This window comes from Teleopsis dalmanni, chromosome 2 (genome assembly GCF_002237135.1).
Source record: "Teleopsis dalmanni isolate 2A chromosome 2, ASM223713v2, whole genome shotgun sequence".
NCBI classification, from domain to species: Eukaryota; Metazoa; Arthropoda; class Insecta; order Diptera; family Diopsidae; genus Teleopsis; species Teleopsis dalmanni.
The window spans coordinates 57,511,064-57,533,354 of NC_051847.1; the positions used below are offsets into that span (position 1 = coordinate 57,511,064).

The following is a 22,291-nucleotide window of genomic DNA, read 5'->3' on the forward strand; positions in this document are numbered from 1 at the left end:
TATGGAGAATAATTAAAAGAACTAGTGTTTAGCTTATATCAATTGCAAAATTTCCGTTCATTATTGACAGCACACATGTTAAAATAAATGCACCTCACCATAGCAATTAGGCTTATTTCAAAAGAAAGCATGAATATAGCTTAAACTTGCAAGCAGTTTGCAATGTTTTTTTTTATAAATGTGTATGTTGGAGAGCCTGTTTCCTTATGTATTGTCCTGTTTTAATTAAATAAATGTATTCAACTTAATGTTTATATATTCATTTCAAATTAATTGATTTTCATAAATTATCAAACAACACTTTTTTAATAATAATAATACGTAAATAATTAAAGTAATAATTTTAATTAATTTTAATAATTTTAATTTATAGTAATAGTAATAATTAAAACATTACTTCAAACAAAGAAATAAATAATAATGACATATTAAATAAATAAGTAAATAAAATAAATAAAATCAATAATAAATAAATATAGATTATAGATGTAGATTTGTTTATAATTTTACTACACCGTTGCATCGCATTGTCAACCTCATTTGCATTAAAATACGTTCCACTTTTATCTTTTACATACATTCCACATTGAATCAGAAAGTGAACCAGATCAACTGCTGGTTCACCCCATTGTTTTTGTTTTGCATGTAAAATTGAGCGGATCATGTTTGCTGAAACGCAGCCATTGTTAAATATGAAAGAGCATATATGAAAATACCAGGGTTTGGAGAGCGAAGCTCGCAGAGGCAGATCCCTTTATTATTAAAAAAAATTAGTGGACCAGTGAAACATCAAAATGTGATGTTTGGAAAAATTTTCTCTCGGCTCGAACATATCGGCAAAGTATACACTTAAACAGGTATTCACATTCTATACAATTAATTTTGTATAGAATATATAGAACCATTTTTTTTTTGTAAAATTAAGAATTAAATGAAGAATTAATGTATACAATAAGAAAATTATTTGTAGATCACCTTATAAGTCTTATAAGTTATAATCAACAATCTTCCTCGTTCTGTCGTAGAGCACACAATTTTCACAAAAATTCTTCGATTAAACCGAAGAATTGCACTAGTACTCTCGTATTTCTTCATCTTTATGTAATGCTAAGAACGCACCGGATTAGTACGGAATACTAATGTAACCTTTTTGTTGCTCCGGCAATTAGAAAGTAATGCATAACGTATAATATTGAAACAGGTTTATATAGTGTAATCTCATTCTACTGACACTAAATCTTAATTACATAGCAGTTTGAATTTTTAGTTAAATAAAATATGAATGATATTCCATTATTAACTTATTTCGATTTTATAAATATATTTTTAGGCAGTGGTGGCGAAAATAACTGCACAGATTGAAAAGCAAAAAAGTGTTCTGGAGGAGATACAAAGAAAAATTCTACACTTAAAGAAGAAATATAATGCGAATAATCCATATTTTGAAGAATTGCCCACTTCGTTGGATGAAGTGAATGATATTAAAAATGAATTACTTGCACGTCTAGAATGCATGGAGGAAATAGATCCAGAAGTATTACTTACCATAAATTCCCAATAACAAATATATTTACTTTAAACATTTATTTAGGTTATAAGAGAGCACGAAAGTAAAGATTTGGAAGTGAAAGAATTGACTGAAAAGATCAAAACATTGGATAACAGTGTAGAAAATGGAGAATCTGAAATTAAAAGAATATATGATAAATGGTTTCCAATAGTTAATAATGTTATTGACGCGATTAATAAAAGTTTTAGCGAGTTTATGGCTGAAATGAAATACGTTGGTGAAGTAATTTTATATAAAGTAGACGATGTAAGTAATTACCTTGTTTATTTCTTATTATATATTTTTGATTTAAGTAATTTAATTAAATATAAAAAAAATTTAGGTTTTAATTCAGGTGACAATTCTTGAAGTCTTCCTTTTTTATCATTGTTTTTAATTTTTATTATACCTGGTATGCTTCATTATTTAGTACAGCAATGCAGAAGACATCCCTTGAAGCATGTAATTTTTTTGTTAACATAATCCTTCATTTTTACTCTACCTGACAAAATTCAGTATTCAGTTTCTGACGCCGTTGAATTAATTAGTCGCGCACCTATATCATATATCTTGACATGTAAATTCATTTATATGACTTTAATCCCTCAAATTTAGGTAAAACGATGGAAATAAATCATATTTCATACACTTTTAAACAAAATATATAGGGATTATCGTTGCTGGCGCGACTTTCAAGGTAACCGTCAGGCTAAAGAGCTTGTTCATCACTACAGTTAAAGTAACGTATCCTTCTTCAGCAGAACAGAGTTGAGGTTGTTGGTGCAATATTTAATGGGTCACCATGAACTGCGTTATCACCTTAACAAAATAATTCTGTCCGAAGAGATAGATTGTCAAGTCTGCCTAGAAGAAGACTAGACTTCCAGTCACATTCGCTGTGACTGTCCAGCTTTGATCTACGTCAGGAAGAGGCTACTGTGTCGTGAACTACTCTCCCCTTCTGACATTCGGAGGTGCTCAACGTCCAACATTCTGGCTTTCATTCGGAAGACGGAATATCTTCTGTTAGGTTAGGGTCTGTTGCAGCACAACACATCAACCATGGTCGCAGTGCTCCGCTCCGTTTGGAGCTGGTACTCTGTTTATTCCTATTTCCTATCAACATATTATGTATAAGGCCCATGCATCGATATCATGTTTCAATACCGTTTATCAGCACCATGCGTACTCTGTATGCGTTCTAAAAAGAACCTTTTAAAGTGCTTTTTCATCATGACTTGCAGATATCGATTTTTAATAAAATTTGACGATGTTTCTAAGGAAATCTAATCGCACAAATATCTAATGGAATGAAAAAATGTATTGAATTTAATGACTTAACACGGAAAAGCTCTGGCTTGACGCATTTATCAGACATAAAGTTAAAATTGTTACAAAATTAAGTCTCTCATATGGTTTTTTTTTCATCTAAATATTGTAATAAGTATTTCTATTAATTTAAAAGCAAGCATTAAGTATGAGAAGTAATTACCAATAAATTTAGTCCTTCATATTTAAATATTGAACGAAACACCCCACATTCACCAAAATTAATATTGGTATAATTTTTATAAGTCGATGTTTTTCAGGAAACAATAAACTATCATTCTTATGTCTACTAAAAAAATATATTAGAAGCCTACAATACTCATTGCTTTCGAATAGTTTTTTAAGATAATCTTGTCAACAGCATTAATATAATTGCTTATGAGCAGAAATGCTCGCAAATTTAATTTATTACAATTATTTCAACGTTATATTTACTTCACGTAATGATATTTTTATTAAAGTAATGATATTTTCTTAAAATTCTAGTATGATTTCGAGAAGTATGGTATCCAAATAAATGTCCAATTCAGAAAGAACGTCCCACTTCAAGTTCTTGATAAGTATGTGCAATCGGGAGGCGAAAGAGCTGTTGCGACTGCTACTTACACTTTAGCTCTTCAACAATTAACTCATGTTCCGTTTCGGTAAATATAATATTCTTTTCTAATTCGTGTTAAAACTAAAATCTTGGTCTGCATTTTCAGTTGTGTAGATGAAATCAATCAAGGAATGGATTCGACTAATGAACGCAAAATATTTAATATGATTGTTAACGAAACCACCGCTCCGAATAAACCGCAGTTCTTCTTAGTTACACCAAAGGTAAAATTATATAAATTATTTTTCGATTTTAATGAGTAGTAAATTATAACAAAAATTTTTATTTTTAATTAATTGAATTTTTGCCAAATCATACGCTTATTTCGACCATCAGTGTTCTTTAAAAATATATCTTGGGTTTTATTATTTTTAAATTATTAATTTAAACAAAAAAGATAATATTATAATATTTAATTTTAAAAGTTAATATTGTGTTTGTTGTTGTGGTTAATTAATTTATGTATATTAAAAGCTGTAACGTCGAAATATGGCGTAGAGAAAAACGTTGCTCAGAATAATTAAACGTACTAAACTCGGTCAGAAAATTGTAGGAAAGCGTAGTGGTGTCATTTGTGTTTGTATAAAACAAATTTAACTTATTAATAACCTTAGGCACAACATCAATATGAAAATAAATCATAACGTATATTTTTTAATGTCTTCCAGCTGCTACCCAATTTACCATGTAACGAGAGAATGGCTATACATGTAATATTTAACGGATCAGTAAACGCAGACTGCTTCTCTTAAAACAATTATTGGTTTTTTGTTATTTTTATATTAAAAATAAGTATATAAGTAATATTTAACGGATCAGTAAACGCAGACTGCTTCTCTTAAAACAATTATTGGTTTTTTGTTATTTTTATATTAAAAATAAGTAAAATATTTTTTTAAAGAAATAATAAACATATCTCTATTGTATTTTAATAATAATAATAATAGTGATAAAAAAATATTTAAAAAAAAGTAATTTAAGAAACCTTGCTTATCTAATAGTATTTTCGTAGGTATTTTAATTGATGATTTCCTAATTTCTAATTTAAATAATTAAACGTTCAGAAACTTTCCCAGTAAAAATAATGTTAATTTACTTAAAGATGTCTAAGCTTATATGATATGTAAAATTTAAATAATATAAAATATAACAAAAAATAGAATATGTTGAAAATTTGTTAAATTCATTTTTAATTAGAACAATTGTGCAAACATATTTTGATTGATTTTGTTAAATAAAATAATATGCTTGTACAATTTATGTAATATATTTTATAAAAAAAATATCTAAAAAAATGTTACTTATTTAAGGACCTATTTGTTACTAGATTCTTACTAATATTTTTATACTTTGTTTTTAATAAATCATAACATGTGAAAAATATAAATTTAAATTTGTTATTAACCTGTAATCACAAACATATTTTTAAATACTTATAAAATAATTATTATTATAATTTCGACATGTTTCATTTTGAACTAAAAAAAGTGCATTTTAATTTATAAAAAATATATATTTTGTCAAATGGTGTTTCAATATAAACTAAATAAGTGGGTCAATAGTGAAATGTGTAAGAAATTGAAAATTAGATTGCGGAAAGTTGTTTACTTTATGCAGGTATGCTCATCATGTGTAGATGGCTATCTGCACTTAATTTAATATAAAACTTAAGCAAAGCTTTAAATGCTCTATTAACACAAAAAGAATCTAACAAATGCTTTCCAATAAACTATTTGTTTTTGGTCATATGTTTTTTGTTTACATGATTATTTTGTGCAAATACAACAAAAATATACTAAATTATTTGCATAATTTATATAACTACACTATCATATATATTGGATGTATTAAATAGACATTCAAAAATAGACATCCAAACAAAGTGCGCTTTGAAAACAGATGTTGTCCTCTTGAAATCTAAACACAAGTGTGTTCAGTGAATAGCAACATGAAGAAACTTCATGGAATTTTTAAAGAATTTCATATCCTACATAACACAAAAATCGTATTATATCACTTATAAGCTTTATATGGCGTTTACATTGGCCGAAAACTTTTTCAAACTGCCAAAATGTCATGAAAAGCTTTTATTTAAGATATGGTTAATTTCTTTGCATTTGAAAGATATTTGGAAAGCATTTGAACCTCGTTGGAATGCATTTATACAGAATATGATCCAATGGATCTGATTCGCGCTTGAAATTTTGTATGCAAGAATGGCACATTTGCTTCTTATTTTCGATTTTTGACCAAAATGAGCCATTTGAAGCCTGTGTAAATGCCATTTTAGTTATATATTAAATTTTTTACAAAATTATTTATATTACAGATATTTCGGTCAACTTCGTAGACTAAAATCAGAGTATTAGCATCACTGCTAGTATCTCGCTTAGCGCCTATAATAAGCAATTTGATGTTTTTTACCACTCTAAAAAGCTGCCGAAAGCACCTACATATATATACACAATAATATAATATTGTATATGTAAGTAAATCAGGTTTAAAAACGCAGTAGCTTCCGTTGCGCAAAATTGAAAGGGTATACTCTTACTCTCCTCCGTTAATGTAAATATGCCTGTGGCGAATCCGTGACACACAGACTCCAGCGCCATCTAGTGCCAAAAACAAAACCAAAAGGAGAATAAGTAGATAGTATTCTGCCTTTTTTAATAAAGCAGTTTGTTTTAACGATGTGCCACGCGTTAACAACCACCGTTTGTAAAGAACCAAAAACTCATTTTATTTTAATTAATTTTTCATTATCGTGTAAATAATTAACATTAAGTTTGTAAATAATTCATTAGTAGTAAGAAATAAACATTGTGTGGCAAACTAGCCACATGCCTTACCACTTGAGCTAAACATAATTGTGAATGATAAATATTGCAATTCTGAAGGCGGATATTGATTTTAATGTTGGCAGTTCCGTAACAATTGCAATGGTTTGCTTCATATGGAGAGCACTTTACATTTTGAGCCCTAAAATTCCAGTTCGATTTGATGAACATGTGAGAGAGTTTGCAGTTATTAACATACATGTAGTAAAACAAATAAAATAGCCGACATTAATTACTTTTCTAACTGCACTACAATTTTATATAGTGACATCATCGAAAACCGAAAATGATACGCATAAAGTGTGGAGATTCTAATTTGGATCCGATGCCAATAAAAGTAAGTTCCCATAGTTTGGTGTTTTCATGTAAAATAATTTGTGCGGAGTAAAATAATAATAAACATACGTATACAGATTGGTATCATAGGAGGTTCTGGCTTAGACGATCCGGATATACTTGAAAATCGTAAAGAAACACATATTACTACGCCATTTGGTGAAACTTCCGATGCTCTAATAGAAGGAGAAATTGCCGGCGTTAAATGTGTGCTTCTTGCGCGGCATGGACGGAAACATGACATTATGCCAACGAATGTTAATTATCGTGCCAACATATGGGCTATGCGTAATCTAAACTGTACACACGTAATAGTCTCAACAGCCTGTGGTAGTTTGCGTGAAGATATACGTCCTGGTGATTTGATAGCACCTCATGACTTCATTGATCGCACCACAAAACGTGCCCAAACCTTTTACGATGGTAGTGAAAATAGTCCACGTGGTGTGTGCCATTTACCAGTGTTTCCAGCTTTTAATGATCGCACACGCAAACTTTTAATATCAACCGCTAGTGAATTGGGCTACACTGTCCGTGATGGCGGCACTGTAGTAGCAATTGAAGGGCCACGTTATTCTTCACGTGCTGAGAGTAACATGTATCGCCAGTGGGGTGGAGACCTTGTCAATATGACGATTTGTCCCGAGGTAGTACTTGCAAAGGAAGCAGGACTTTTGTATGCTTCGATTGCCATGGCTACAGATTACGATTGTTGGCGAATAGGTTGTGAGAGCGTCAATGTGGAGGAAGTACTTAAAACATTCGCAGAAAATGTTGTTAAAATTAAAAAAATTCTTACAAAAGCTGTGGAGAATATTGCCAAAGAAGATTGGAGTGAAGAGATAGAAAGCGCAAATGTAAGTTTATTTCTCAATTATTTATAATCGCATTTATATTAAAATTTTTTATTTTTATCAATAGCAATGCGTCTGTAAAAACACGATGTCCGCTGACATGTGACGCTTTTTAACACTATGCACCAAAATTACTAAAGACACAATAATAAAGAATAAATCAGCAAATAAAATGTTACGAAATCCTAATATGAATCTTACACCAAAAGTTCATTGCATTTTGATATTATATGATCTACCTGCACTCCAAAAAGAACAAAAAAAACCAACGTCCTTAGCACAACGTAAGCATTCTTTGCTACGCTATCGTCTGCAAAAACGACGTGCCGTTAAGCGCCGCGCAGGATGCACGGGACGCAGCGACAAAAAAAATAAAAAGGCAACCTTAGCAATTTTAAGCACAAATTTTAAATGAAAATAAAAACGAAGTAAAATGAATTTATATGTCAAAAAAAAACAATTTTTTGTGGTCTTTAATAAAATATGAAACTAAAAACATATTTGCTGGTTTGATATCTTTAGGTTTTTCGCGCTCCCTTCTAAATTATTCCATTGCAATGGGTTTTTGGTCTTGTTTTGCAAAAACAACATTTGATCCAAAAAATTTCGGGGTGGTATTAAGCAAATTTATACATTCTGACAGCAAAAAAGTACCGATAAAGGTAAAATATTCATATCTAATGTATTAAAATCAAACTAAAGCGTAAAGATAATATGTGCCTGCCTGGTGTTTATATAAAATGATTTGGATATCAGTATTTTACTGTTATATTTTGAGAGTCCTAATCTAACAATTCACTTGACTGACTTTTAGGTAGGAATTATAGGTGGATCTGGTCTTGACAATCCTGATATAATGGAAAATCGGCAGGAGAAAGTAGTTAGTACAATATTTGGTCCTCCATCTGACAAAATCATTGAAGGTACTGTAGGTAAACAAAAGTGTGCGTTACTAGCTAGACACGGACGAAAACACTCAACAATGCCGGGAAATGTCAACTACCGAGCCAATATATGTGCCTTAAAGAAAGTTGGTTGCACACATGTGCTTGCATCCTTTGCTTGTGGGAGTCTGTGTGAAAATTATAAACGTGGCGATTTGGTAATTCCAAGTGATTTTCTTGATCGTACGACGAAACGACAACAAACATTCTTCGATGGCAGCAAAAAGGCCGCTAAGGGAATCTGTCATTTACCTATGTATCCAATATTTAGTGAACCAATGCGACAAATACTTTTAAAAACTGCCTGTGAGTTGGGTATAAGTGTACACGATGGTGCTACTGTAGTGGTCATCGAGGGCCCACGTTATTCTTCGCGCGCCGAAAGTAATTGGGTAAAACAGGCTGGAGGACATTTAGTCAATATGACCATGGTACCAGAAGTGATATTAGCTAAGGAGGCAGGTTTGCTATATGGCGCAGTAGCTATAGCAACTGACTATGATTCATGGCGAGATGATACCGACCATGTTAGTGCTCAAAGTGTACTAGAAGTCTTTGCAAAGAATATACAGAAAGTTACAGGCTTATTGCTAAAGACAATAGAGAATATACCCAAACAAGATTGGGCAAACGATATACAGGAAGCTCAAGTAAAGAATACTTTGATTAATAGTGTCTATGCACATATATATATATATATAAACACATTTCTTTTTACAGAATCTTGTCGCTAACAATTTGTTAACACCTGAATAGCAACAAAAAACACACACCAACCCGGTTTGGCAGGATGACATAAGCATGTAGGTAACAGATTTCACAGATTTCCACTTACTCATAGCCTTTAATTATATATTAATAAATTTTTTACAGAATCTCTATTTTAGACAACTTGTTGATTAATAAGCTCATTAATAGTCTACAAATGTTTTGTATATTTTTTAATAAATAAATAGCCTTTTTTATATTAATATTTGTTTTTTAATGTTTTTAATGCATAGATAGGAAGTATAAATTAGCAGCATACAAAAAATGTTCATTTTTACATAGACACATTTTCATGGACATTTTCTTTCAACCTGACTTTTACCCGATTCTTCGTATTCTTGTGACGATATCCACATCTGTTGGAATGTACCAATACTAGCCAGTATTGAACCACCTATCCATGCGCCGAAACGTCTCTCCACACTACCATTCGCAGAAATCATTTTAAGTCGAGTATTGGAGGGTGCGCGTAGTTGTAAATCGCGATTAAGACGTTCTGGAAAACCTTGCAGTAGAGTATTACCACCTTTGGAAAGTAAAAACAAAAAATTTTTAACTATTCGGAACTGTTATTATTCATTACACTTACCTGTTACAACAACGGAACCATATAAAGACAATCTGACATCTGCATCACACATTCCTACACTTGTTGAAGCCAACTGACCAGCTCCTAGCATAGCATTGTCGAATAGACATTCAGCCAATTTAAAACGTTCAGAACCGAATTCTTGGTGATAGCCATTTGGAAATTCATAATGAACTGTTGGTATTTGTGAAGCAACACGTTCATCGTATGGATTTTCCAAGACCTGTAGAACATTCACTTGAAAATCTTGCATCATCAATTTAACCATATAATTTTGCCATGAAGTTGTTAAATTTTCTGGTAAATTACGTGTGACAAATCTCGCAGCATCTCTTTCTTTCACGACATCTTTAGATGCAATTTTGTACACAGGAGTTAGGTCGATATTTTGTTTCTCTAAAAGTGTACGACATTGTAATGATAAATAATCGCCACCGAGTGGTGATTTAACGACCGCTTGCGATAGTACATAACCTTCATGTACTGGTACAGCGGAAGTATGTGTAGCTCCACTATCAACTACCAATGCTGTTGCACGTCCGCTAGCAAATGCTGCCAGAACGGAATTTTTTACCAAAAAGAATGCGGGTACATTATATTTTTCAAACATTAATTCTGTCAATTTTTCTCTATTGTTACGTACATTCCACGAAGCTTCGGAAAATAAAACCGGATGATATTCTGGCTCAGACTGTATTACTTTCGCGTACGCATAATCAATAACTTTTTCAAATAAATCCCAATTATCAATCATGCCATCTTTCATATATGATTGTATTTCCATATTCGAGCGCGGCACATTTACGTAGGTTGTATCCACATAATATTTACGTGTGTCAGCATCTAAAGTGTACAAAATATTAGTTAAATACATTATTTAATTCAACATATGAGAAACTTACGATTTGGTGTTATATTATTGTCTGTTTTGGTTTCTAAATCCATATTTGTTGGAGAGTCATTAGGTCCAACACCTACTACTGAAGGTATCTCAGCCTTCGGCGTATCTTCTTGTGCATAACCGACTCGTAAAGAATGATGTCCCGGATCAAATACCAATGCCCCTATTTCATCACCACCATATAACATATTTCCGGTGCTCATATTTGTTATGTATTATAATAGTTTTCACACAATTATTATTAAATTTACAAAAATCCCAAAAATTCTTTAGTACTGCGGCCTTCTTAGCGTCTAGTTTATTTTTTTTTTCCTCAAATGTGCTGTCAAAAAAGAGTGCTACCACATCACAAAAATTTTTGCAACATTTTAGTGTTGTAAGCGTGCTTGTACATAATTTTTATTTAACGTGTACAAATAAAGTTGAACTAATACGATATCCGAGACATTTCGGTTTTATAACGATTTTTGTAAAATCTATACAAATAAGTTTTGATTCTAGAAATATTGGATTTTAAAGTTGCAAATTTTTACATGAATTTCTTGGATAACAAATTTGACGTGTAAATGGCACGCTATTAATCGTCATTTATTAAATCAATGTAGGTGTGTGTTTTGATGACCCCTGTCAAAATCATACATATTTGTATCGCATTTTATATATATTAGTACAGGGCTGCCCAGACCAGATGCGACCACCTGTTAATACAAATTATTGTACAGATTGGAGAGCCGCAGAAATAAATACATACGTTTAAAGTTGTTTTCGACAAAAATATGCGGTCTGCGGGCTGTGCTTTGGACTGCCCTGTATTAGTACATGAAATACATTTTTAGTACTTAAATTGGGTTAAAAGTCAATTACAAGTTACTTGCATACATTTTTTAATACTTATCAAGAAAAAAGAAAAAACTTTTTAAATGTTACACACTTATGAAGATTAATAGAAAAATAAAGAGTCTGGTTCATAATTTATTTCAAACCATCAGACATAATTTAAAGACTTACATCTAAATCTGTAAAAATATATGTTATGGATAGAGCGTTATTTTATATGAATCTAAAGTTTTTAAGTGTATATAAAGTTTATTTAATAAAAACTGAATAAAAATAATGAAACTGAATAAAAACTAAAGACTGACGTCTAAATCTGTAAAAATATGTGTTTTAGAGAGAGTATTATTTGAAAAGTTTTTAAGTATATGTAAAGTATATTTAATAAAAATCAGAGATAATTTAGATACTAACGTTTAATGTAAAGTTTTCAAATATATATAGTAACTAAAATGTATATTAAAAGAAAATTTGAGTATTATAAATTCGCATTTTTTTATTGCAGAATACATAACATTCACCTTAGTTCTCATATCAATTTTAATTTTATTTTAAAATTAATTCCAGCTAATTTTTTTATTCCTCTTCCACACTATTAGATCCATCAATGCGATCATCCAGCAACTTTATTTTATCATTTAAATATTGATAAATAACTATAATAGAAATAACTAAAGTGATAAGAAACTGCAACTGTAGAGGAGAATTGAAATCATAAATATTTTAATATTATATATTTGAATACACTTACTAATACAAAATTTAAGATTTTCATATATTTGAAATTGAGATCTTTTTTCAGTATGCCATATATATCTTTTAATATGTGACGTGTATTTTTGCTAAATTTGTTACAGTCCTTTAAAATTGTATATACGTTATTGCTAAAGCTTCTTCTCTGAAAATTAGAATAAAGTTAAAAGATTAGAATAAATAAGTAGTTACCACGAAAGAAATATGTTTTATTAATCCAACCGTACTATATATTTACCACATTATTGAAAGATATTTCGGAAAACAATATACATATATAATCGCAAACAATAAACACAAAAATCCCATAAATGGCAGCATAAAATGCACGTTCCGCACGTTCTCCGAACATGATATACCAGTAGGTCTTGAAATAGATAATGGAATATACTTCAGCTAATAGACAATTACTATTCAATACAACTAACATTAATAGTTGTTTTTGTAAAACATTTTTAAAGAGTTTTTGTTTTTCAGCGATATTTTTAAGTTCAATGCTTATCAAGTATATGGAATCGTGGACATTTGTTAAATTAGTTGTATTAATTACTGTAAAGTCTCTATCTGACTTTGTATTATTATTAACAAAAGTCTCCAGGGAACCTGACTTTTTGATATTAATATCAAACGTTGTTACTTCATTAAAGTCAATTTCCACTGTATGTAGTGTTTCACGAAATAACCATTGCCCAACTGTAAAATATCTAACGGCCCCTGCTAACATAAAATGCGGAATAAATAACGCAACTCCTACAAGTATGTGATCCAATGGTGGCAATATGAATTCCATTTCATAGGCTATATATAAACCAAATCCAATAGATAACAAAAATGTTGAAAATAGTAAACTGTAAGAAATGAATTCTTTCCAATATGTTAGAGTTGTTTTCAGTTTTATAGAAGAAAGCATTTCTGCAACTCCATTGGTGACACGATTAACCATTCGCATTTCATATATATTATATAAAAATATTTTTAATCCAAAAAGTAATTGTAGTTGGGTTAGTCGTCTCAAAAATGGCGATACCACATCTAAGAACTCTAATACTGGAGACGTCTCAAAATGTTGATTAAAAGATATTGCATATATCAGTGTTACTAGAAGAAAATGCAGTACACCAAAGAGCGTAAGACGATATCGATATGTTTTTGCATTGTATATATGTATGTGATATATACAAAAAAATAAAAAATAATTTGTAGTTTTTAAAATTCGTCCGAAATTTATACTCTTCATTTTTATTGTTTAATGGCAACTAAAAATTTTTGATTTAATTTTTTAAAGTACAAAAAAACTTCTACTAAATTGTTTTTAATAGCTTATAATATAGATATTATCGACGCATTGGGGCGCAACATGTATTTATAAATGCTTTTTTTTGGATATCACTGGTCTGTTTTTAAAATAATATTAGAAGGGTAGACGATACAATTTAAACAAAAATTTTCATTTTCTTAAATATATTTAAAAGGTTCAGACTTACGAATGTCTTTTCACATAGGGTGACCATACTATAATTATTTAAAGGTAGACCTATTGCAATACGGCTTTAACTACCTTTCCATACCTTTGAAAAGATAGTTACCAGTCTTTTAAAAGTTACAGTTTTTTGGAAAAAAAGACACAAAAACTATTGAAAGAAAACAAATATTTACTCGATAGATCTTGAAGTATTTAGATTTGCTTTACAGGCACTACATAATCATTTTTATCTAAGATAATAAGATAACAATTTTAGCTCTCTTTTTATTAACACTGTGCGATACTTAATTTTGTTTTTTAATTTCTCAACGGCTGGAGATCAATTTGAGGCTGCTGAACTCAAATCTGAAACACGTTTTTCTTCTATACATCAAAACCTATATATAAAGGATCAATAAAATATGGTTTATTTAGGAGATACGAATTTTGTGTTTTGAATAGACCAAATGTTACAAATAAATATATATACATATATAAACATTTTTACATTATACATTTTTAATAAATTTTATTATTTTTATTTAAAAGTAGAAATTTTTAAACTCTTTCTTAAAATGATCGTGCAAGTGGAAACCGTGTTAAAGAAATATTCCAAAAATCGCTTAAATAAAAAATTTTTTATCAACCCTTCCAAACATCAATGTTGGCCAGAAATGTCTGAGAGAAACCAGAAAATCTATTTGTTACTCTATTAGTTTTTGATAATTTTTTAGTATTAATGGTAATACTAGCTTATAAGATTTTTTAAATTTCTGCGAACTTGAATCCTAGCTAAAAGGATTCATATTCTAGAGCCCTTTGAATTTTTTTATTTGATGTTCAACACTCGTTCAGCATTACAGTCAACGTAGGCTCCACTTAACAACAACATCCTATTACACTCAAGATGCCCCCTAATATTAATAAAAAATTGAAATAAATATATATAATACTTTAGTTTCCTTTAGTCTCTCCTTTCTCTTTGACTAATTTTTGTATTCCTTACAAGCTTAGCTAATTATTCGATGACTGATCTAAGATCTGCATACCGCCTGTACGGCTAGTCACTGCTCTGAGATTAGATAGTGCTATGTAGGACAGCATATCAGTTTTTGCGTATAGTTATAGTATAGATCTATTCTGAGGTCTCTTAGCATGTCATTCGTGTGGATGTACGATGGCACTTTGAAGAGTCTTCGGAGAGCCTGACTTTGAGCAACTTTTAGCTTCTGGATAGTAAAGGTTTTGTATAATCTTCAATTACCATACTATGCATGTGTTTTGAATGTACGTATAGAACTAAGAATTTAGTTTATTTGTAAGCAAACATTTATTTACTGTACTTATTTAAATGAAATCTTTTACGATATTAAGTTTATGAATCACTTCAATATACATTTTTCAAACATAAAATGTCATAATATCACTAACTCAAATATAGTTCCGTATTTTTACTTCAGTAAAAGTGTCATGGTTGTCGATAACTCTATAATAGTTCTTCATTCGGAAGAATGAAGAACCATTGTTGTCGTGTTGCTTCATTTTAGAAATGTTAAACATTGCTTGATGACGATGTAACCTGGCCGTTCTAAGAATAATTGTAGTTTTGTCTTGGTTTCCACTGTAATTATATTGTTTACTATACTATGAGCCACTGTACTATACTACACTGTACTATATTGTTTGCACGCTATATATGTACATACATATGTACACATTTCGCAACTTGGAGTATATTGTAGATGCTTTCTGTACACAACTTGTAATGTCCTGTTTGGCTCCGTTATCGATTAGGAGTAGACTTTCCAAAACTTGTAATACTGTACTATATCTGTTCCAATGGCTTCAGATCTGTACATAAATTTTTTATTAGCTGCAGGAATCATAATTCGAGTGTTTTTCAATGTTTACATTTCATAATAAATTTCCTTATTTATCATCCTTAACACCCGATTTGTTCAGAAGGTCAAGATTCATATTAGGATGTAGTGCCAGAAGAAATAATAAGAAGTAGTAGTAAATATTCTTAATATAAGAATTATTAATTATATAAAACACATAAAAAACTGATTCTCACAACAGCTGTGATCATTTATAAATTTTTATCTAATAATGCATAATCTGCATCTAATATTTTTTATTTTAGATAATTTATTCATTATTAAATAATTATGATTATTCATAAATTATTATCTCACAATGCATAAACTGCATTTAATATTTTATAATTTAGATGCAGTTTTTAAATTAAATTAATAATGTAATTCAAATTAAAGTTGTAGTGTACTTACATACATACGTACACACATTTTGTTTAAGGTAATTTTTCTGTTAATGTAATATACATACATATGTACGTACATACATAATAGTAAAATGAATATAAAATACAATTTGCCATTATTAAAATTGTGAGCGTTGCTTGAAGGCCATGCATATTAAATTATCTCATTAATAGCATACATACATACATATGTATGTGTAATAATTATTACAATAATTTATAATAAATTATCACAATTTTAATACGTGTTTCGAAAGTCATTTAGACTGAACACAGTCTAAAGTTCAGTTACATTTGCTAGACATGACAGTATTAAATGTTAAAATACTATAAAAAAAATATGCCACTCATTTTTTACAATTGTTATATATTTACATTATATATACATATGTATGTACATACATTGGTACACATTTATATATACATATGTAAATGCAAATGCAAATATGAAGCAATAAAAAATATGAAAAAAATTAAAGTGAAACATTTAAAGAAGTCAAACAAAATAAACAGAGCAAATAATAACAAACTGAGAGCAATGAGTATAAAAAGTTTGGAGAATAATTTATGGCACACAATATTTGAGTATTTTGTATTTGAAGTATTTATATCAAGAAAAATAGAAATTTTTATTATTTTAACACTAATTATACACAATCGTTTGGGAATATGAATTTTAGTATTCTTGTTGTAATTGACAAAATAAGACGCAGTTTATTGCGCTAATAATAGCATGATTTTTTTTTTTTTTGAAAATGCGTTAGCACTTCTCACACACAGAAAAGTCAGATATGTTATACGATCTTAACGAAAATGTTTAGGCCTGATCACTTGTCATGTTATTATATATGTATATATTTCAATTAACTGGTTGTTAATACTAGTTTGTTTATAATTTAGTACTTCAATGATTTTATCATTTATATGTGCTCTTTATATAAATTTAAATTATGTTGTTTATTTAAGCCTTTTTAGCGAATTTTATATCGTCTCTTTTATATATGAGCTAATTGATCAAATAAAACAATTGTTGATATTGGGTAAACTTTTTATATCAACAATTGTTTTATCTGACCAATTAGTCCATACTTACATATATAAAAATAAATAATCAACCTTTGAATATCAACAATTGTTTTTTTTTTGACCAATTAACCCATACTTAATATACATAAATATTTAAAAAATATGAACAAATAAAAACAATATTAATATTAAGAAATTGTTGGTCATTAAAACAATAAATTAATAAAAAATATTGATTTAAAGATAATTAACTTCTTTTATAAAATGTCATCAATATTTATTATAAATATACTTGATATAAATTTCTAAGTTATAAACTTTTTTAAAAAAATGTTACAAAAAGTCTAATTCTTACATTTTATTATTAACTTAAAATATTCATATATTTAAATTATATATTAATTTAAAATGACTTATTAGTTAAACATTACCAATTATAGAGAGTTTATTATTCACATATTTTACAAACCATTTTTAATTTTTTTTTAACTCTTTCTTAAAAAATGGTACAAAAGCTCTAATTCTTATATTTTATTCTTAACTTAAAATATTCATATATACAAATTATATATTAATTTAAAATGATGTATTTGTTAAACATTAACAATTATAGCGAGTTTATTATTCTCATTTTTTACAAATCATTTTAATATACAAATCATTTAAAATTTTTTATGGTAATGTGTTAGGAACTTGAAAATGTTTACTTATTTGTGCTCTCCATAAGCAAATATTTTGATTGGCAGCACTTAAACTAAACACTGTACTCTCATACATACATCTCTTTATTCATTTCATACTATTTTTAACTGCTGTGACATATTTTTTTTCACTTTTATTTATTTATTTAAATAAATTATTTAAAATGTTTATGGTTATTGATTTTCAAGCCAGATAAAAAACCAAACTGTGTAATAAACAAAAATTTAATTAAATAAATTAGCACAAAGAGCTAAAATACATTTTCTCTTCAAACCAAAACAAAAACAATACTTATGCTCATATGTCAATAGAAGCCAGAAAGTAAAAAACAAACAAAATATATGCCGCCATTTAAAATAAATGCTTGCTATAAACAACAACAGTTGATCGCAGACGTTTAAACGTAGATGACGAGTAGTAGTGCGAGAGTGGATATTGTGTTTGCCTTTTTTTATCATAACAAAATTATTATTTGCTCAACACATTACTTGGAACTACATAATTGATTTAAATTAGTATTTTAAACCATTAAAAAACATTAAAGGTGAAATATAAATATTGTTGCGGTAGGTGAAAAACTATCTTAATAATTAAATTTATATGCGATGTGCAACTGAAGTGCGTGAGTGCACACAATTATTATTTTATGTTTGTATATATTTTTATATACAATATATAATCAATAATGTATATAAGAATAATATATTCATTGCAATGACTATTTCTACTGTTTGTATTATAAACCAGACAATACGTACATATATGCACATGTTTATATATTATGTACCATAATAAAGTAAAACTTTAAAAAAGACCACAAGGTTTTTCGGCACACAAAAATCGAATTAATAACGAATGCAACAATTTGTTTATTTTTTTTTAATAAAACTAGTCATTTATTTGAAAGTGAAACTAGTTTAAATATTTGGCAAGCCTTCTGTTCCTAGTTCAGATAGAACTGGAAATTTTAAATAAATTTTGTTTATACAAAAATGTTTATGTACATATGTATGTATATAAAAACAACATTGCTTTTCTTAAACGGGCAAATGTAATTCTGAAATCGTTGACCTTTATTTAAATTAAATGTGGAACGAAGTTAGTAAAGTAAAAATTTAATATTTATTATAGGATAACGCACCTTTATATATTATTATGAATTGTGAATATAATATTAAGACTCAAGTTAAATACTGAGTTGTTAGATTTAAAGTCTCATTTTAAACTATCAATGACATTACGAGCACAACTGGCTACCGCAATTAACATATATTAATCTGACATATAGAATATACTCATATAGGGGGAAGTTTGGCACCCTTCTGCGAGATGCTTTTGTGGCATGTTAAACCCCCTTGTCCATCATTCGCTAAACTACACTACACTACTCGCTACCAGTATGCAGTACATAATCATACTCAAACTAGTGTTATGTGGCATGCTCTATATTCACACTGACCTAAAATATTGCCTATTGAGATATATAAATAGTTGGACTCAACAGTATCGTTTAGCGGATAAACAACCCAATTAGTTATCAATATGAACAGTGCCTTTACCTTCTTACATTCCGTTATTTTTTTCTGTATCTAAATTAGATGATTGAGATTAGTTATGATAGTGTCAACTACATATAAACGGAATTTACTCACACTTTAGTCGCTTTTGTTCTTATAAGGCAGAGCTCTGCATTGGTCCAAATAAGCTAATGGTAGAATTATTTATTTTCCTGAAATCTGCATATTTATTTTTATTATTATTTGGGTTTGGGTGAGTAAGTAATTTTATAACTCGTTATTAAAGTTATTATTTGTAGTCTCTAAAGTTCTTATTTTCATTTGCAGGGGTCTACAATTATAGAAAAATAAGAGACTTGTTTTTTATACTCTTCAATATATTATGTACTGCATAAAAAAGTAAGAAGCATCATTAGTTCAATGCAGTGTAATGGGGTGAGGATCCATTTTTTGCTTTGAACTTCTCAAACAAATAAGCTGCTAGATCACCCGTCTTAACTAGTAAAAAAGTAAAACAGGAAAAAATTGTTTTTTTTTTCAAAAATTTGAAGCTCTTCCGTGGTGTACAATTTTATTTGTGTACGATTCTAAAGTGCATTTCATTACGCATATTGATTGTTTGCCAAAAATTTTCCTAGGCTTTAGCGCGTTCGATTGGTGTGAACTGCTGCATAAGAAAAATTTCATAATACTGACCTTTTAGCCATTTCCAATTATTAGTCATTCATTCTTTCTTGTCAAAGTCACAGCTAACCATTCATACTTGAGCTAAGTTGAACACTGGCTCCATGCGTGTATATAGTGATTGTAATTGATATGAATTAAATTAAAATTAATTTAATATTGTGTTTTTTTTTGTAATTATATATGTACTCTATTAACTAGTTTTTGTTGTTGTTGTAACCCGCCGGAAACTGTAAGCAGATAAACATGAAAGGAAACACAAGATGATTACATGAGTAGGGAAATAGGATGAAAGTTAGGGGGGCTAAATGAAGGAGAGAGGGGAAAGAAGGATGTGGAAGAGTTGGGAAGGAGGTATATATAAACTGTCATCCTGGTTCCAGGCGGAGAAACCTGGCCACTTTAATGGGGTGGGTCCAAAGGTTAATTTGACGAAGATTTATGTGTGCAGAAGGACATGTAAATAGATCGTCATGGGGAGAAGAGCTGCAGTTAGGGCACACATTGTGAATGGACGTATTAACTAGTAAATACTCTTTGTTATGAGGACATGTTTAATGTCTGGATTAATTATTTTAGTAAATTATATGACTATTTTCACTTGGTTCCAAGAACGGTCGGGTCTACGTCCCGAAGCCACTCGTCACCTACGACGACCAAGTACCGTTTAACACCTCCCAAAGAGACTCCGCAGGTCCCGGCGGGTTACAACAAAAACAACAACATCTATGTTCACTTTATTTTTCGTTTCTAACTGTTTAAATCCTTAGATACTAATTTTCTTTTGATTCCTCTATAAACATTATAAATCCATACATAGTAATCCCTACATTACAGAGGTAATGCAATTAAATCAATCTTTTGATTACCTACATAACAGGTAATCAAAAAAAAACTATGTTTAATTTTTCCATATTAATAAAACAAACTTCGTTAATATTTTTAAAAATAGATTAAGGAGAGCGGAAGCAAAGTAAATAAAAATGATATACAAACATATATATTTTATGTATATTATTGACCTTCATTTTTTATAGATTTTCATTGAACTCTTCAAGACATATTTGTATAGATGGTCTGCTGCCTGCAAGTTAAAAAGTAACGAACGAAATATATAATAAAATAAATTCTTGATTAATTATTTCATGAAGGTTCAACAGCAAGTTTATTGCGATCTAAAAAAACATATTTGTAAATTTACCTGCTGCAGTACGAGTATTCACATATACATTATTAAATCTTTTGATTTTTTTTGTTGTAACTATCTTCAAATAATTTAGACGCCGCATTTAAACTCTTCTGAACCGGTCCCTAACCCGTGATAACATTTGTAATTTGTTTAGAAATAAAAACGCAATTCGGGTTTACCACATACATACATAGATGTACTTAACGACATACTTAAGTCAATTTTTATATACAAAAAAAAATTTATAATTTTAATTCTAAGTAATATAGAAAAAATACGTCACAAAATATATTTATAATTTAAGTATGCATTGGTAACCGAATTATTAACAATGTTAAGTATATAACATTATACTTATATATATATATATTTAATTGTTAGTTATGCAGAATGTCAACAAAATGTGAGATAAGCTATAAGTGGTCTTCTGGGCTAATATACTCACACGTCTCTTATCTGAGTTCACTTATATTAATGAAAAAAAAAACCTTCTTAAATGCCTACCTTGAACAGTTTTTTATGACACCATAGCTGATAAAATTATAAATATTCGTATATACAATGGAAGATAACAAATATATAAAGTATCAATAAAAAAATTTGGTTTTTTCTCGAAATCATTTATAAGTGTGCCTCAATAAAAACTATTGATATATAGTCCACAGATTTAATTGATATAAATCAAATAAACAATTCAAATCACTTGTAATCAAGTATAATATAAGTGAACTTTTCTATAATCAAGGGGGGTAAACCTAATATTTTGGGTAATATTCAATTTGTTAAGACCAATTTCCATACTTTCTAATGAATTGCGTATTTTAAATAAGTATATATTATTTGCATGTTATCTTCCATGTTGTTAGTATTGGTAATTGACTGTTCAATATTGAAAGATTGACAAGGCACTCAGTGGAGTCCATTCACCAAATTTGAAGACTCAGAATGTGATAATTATGTACGTTTAATATGATACATTGTAAATGATTTTAAAAACACTTTACTGTCGGACAAACGTACATACAAATAGACAAAGTTATAAATAGCGGATATGATATTTGAGTTGATCATGGATTACATATTAATTAGAGTGTCATATGCTTTAAAAGTTGTATATGCCTATCTTAAAAGCGTA

General features: G+C 29.1%; 4 protein-coding genes across 5 annotated transcripts; 3 read left to right on the top strand and 1 right to left on the bottom strand.

Moving 5' to 3' along the window:
* Positions 1–1,175: 1,175 nt before the first annotated feature.
* On the top strand, positions 1,176–4,298 carry LOC119674639 (structural maintenance of chromosomes protein 5-like). The gene is made up of 6 exons (XM_038085788.1): positions 1,176–1,184; positions 1,331–1,534; positions 1,592–1,816; positions 3,365–3,522; positions 3,583–3,700; positions 4,145–4,298. Exons 1-6 carry the CDS (start codon positions 1,176–1,178, stop codon positions 4,226–4,228), a joined length of 798 nt encoding a protein of 265 aa, XP_037941716.1. The 3' UTR covers positions 4,229–4,298.
* Positions 4,299–6,425: 2,127 nt separating this feature from the next.
* Positions 6,426–7,875, top strand: LOC119686176 (S-methyl-5'-thioadenosine phosphorylase-like). The gene is made up of 3 exons (XM_038100677.1): positions 6,426–6,650; positions 6,727–7,506; positions 7,571–7,875. Exons 1-3 carry the CDS (start codon positions 6,600–6,602, stop codon positions 7,607–7,609), a joined length of 870 nt encoding a protein of 289 aa, XP_037956605.1. The 5' UTR covers positions 6,426–6,599; the 3' UTR covers positions 7,610–7,875.
* An 82-nt stretch (positions 7,876–7,957) lies between these two features.
* LOC119686175 (S-methyl-5'-thioadenosine phosphorylase-like) lies at positions 7,958–9,412 on the top strand. 2 transcript variants are annotated; one of them, XR_005252889.1, is made up of 4 exons: positions 7,958–8,165; positions 8,318–9,097; positions 9,168–9,254; positions 9,321–9,412. XR_005252889.1 is itself a non-coding variant. In XM_038100676.1 (4 exons), the coding sequence occupies exons 1-3, from the start codon at positions 8,061–8,063 to the stop codon at positions 9,201–9,203; spliced, it is 921 nt and encodes a 306-aa protein (XP_037956604.1). In that variant the 5' UTR covers positions 7,958–8,060; the 3' UTR covers positions 9,204–9,250; positions 9,321–9,412. The 2 variants fall into 2 exon arrangements, 1 of the variants encoding a protein (XP_037956604.1); XM_038100676.1 differs by having other exon boundaries at positions 9,168–9,250.
* On the bottom strand, positions 9,410–11,046 carry LOC119686174 (actin-like protein 6A). Its single transcript, XM_038100675.1, has 3 exons — positions 10,707–11,046; positions 9,805–10,647; positions 9,410–9,741 (listed from the first exon to the last, which is right to left on the bottom strand). The coding sequence occupies exons 1-3, from the start codon at positions 10,906–10,908 to the stop codon at positions 9,506–9,508; spliced, it is 1,281 nt and encodes a 426-aa protein (XP_037956603.1). The 5' UTR covers positions 10,909–11,046; the 3' UTR covers positions 9,410–9,505.
* Positions 11,047–22,291: the final 11,245 nt, after the last annotated feature.

Excerpts from the sequence above, each read along its gene's own strand:
- LOC119674639 (XM_038085788.1), top strand. Across the intron at positions 1,817-3,364 it reads TTTTATATAAAGTAGACGAT|TATGATTTCGAGAAGTATGG; the intron begins GTAAGTAATTAC and ends TTAAAATTCTAG. Across the intron at positions 3,701-4,144 it reads TCTTCTTAGTTACACCAAAG|CTGCTACCCAATTTACCATG; the intron begins GTAAAATTATAT and ends AATGTCTTCCAG.
- LOC119686176 (XM_038100677.1), top strand. The coding sequence starts at position 6,600 with ATGATACGCATAAAGTGTGGAGATTCTAATTTGGATCCGATGCCAATA. Across the intron at positions 6,651-6,726 it reads TGGATCCGATGCCAATAAAA|ATTGGTATCATAGGAGGTTC; the intron begins GTAAGTTCCCAT and ends ATACGTATACAG. Across the intron at positions 7,507-7,570 it reads AAGAGATAGAAAGCGCAAAT|CAATGCGTCTGTAAAAACAC; the intron begins GTAAGTTTATTT and ends TTTTATCAATAG.
- LOC119686174 (XM_038100675.1), bottom strand. The coding sequence starts at position 10,908 with ATGAGCACCGGAAATATGTTATATGGTGGTGATGAAATAGGGGCATTG. Across the intron at positions 10,648-10,706 it reads CAATAATATAACACCAAATC|ATGCTGACACACGTAAATAT; the intron begins GTAAGTTTCTCA and ends TGTACACTTTAG. Across the intron at positions 9,742-9,804 it reads TGGTTCCGTTGTTGTAACAG|GTGGTAATACTCTACTGCAA; the intron begins GTAAGTGTAATG and ends TACTTTCCAAAG.
- LOC119686175 (XM_038100676.1), top strand. The coding sequence starts at position 8,061 with ATGGGTTTTTGGTCTTGTTTTGCAAAAACAACATTTGATCCAAAAAAT. Across the intron at positions 8,166-8,317 it reads GCAAAAAAGTACCGATAAAG|GTAGGAATTATAGGTGGATC; the intron begins GTAAAATATTCA and ends ACTGACTTTTAG. Across the intron at positions 9,098-9,167 it reads ACGATATACAGGAAGCTCAA|AATCTTGTCGCTAACAATTT; the intron begins GTAAAGAATACT and ends TTCTTTTTACAG.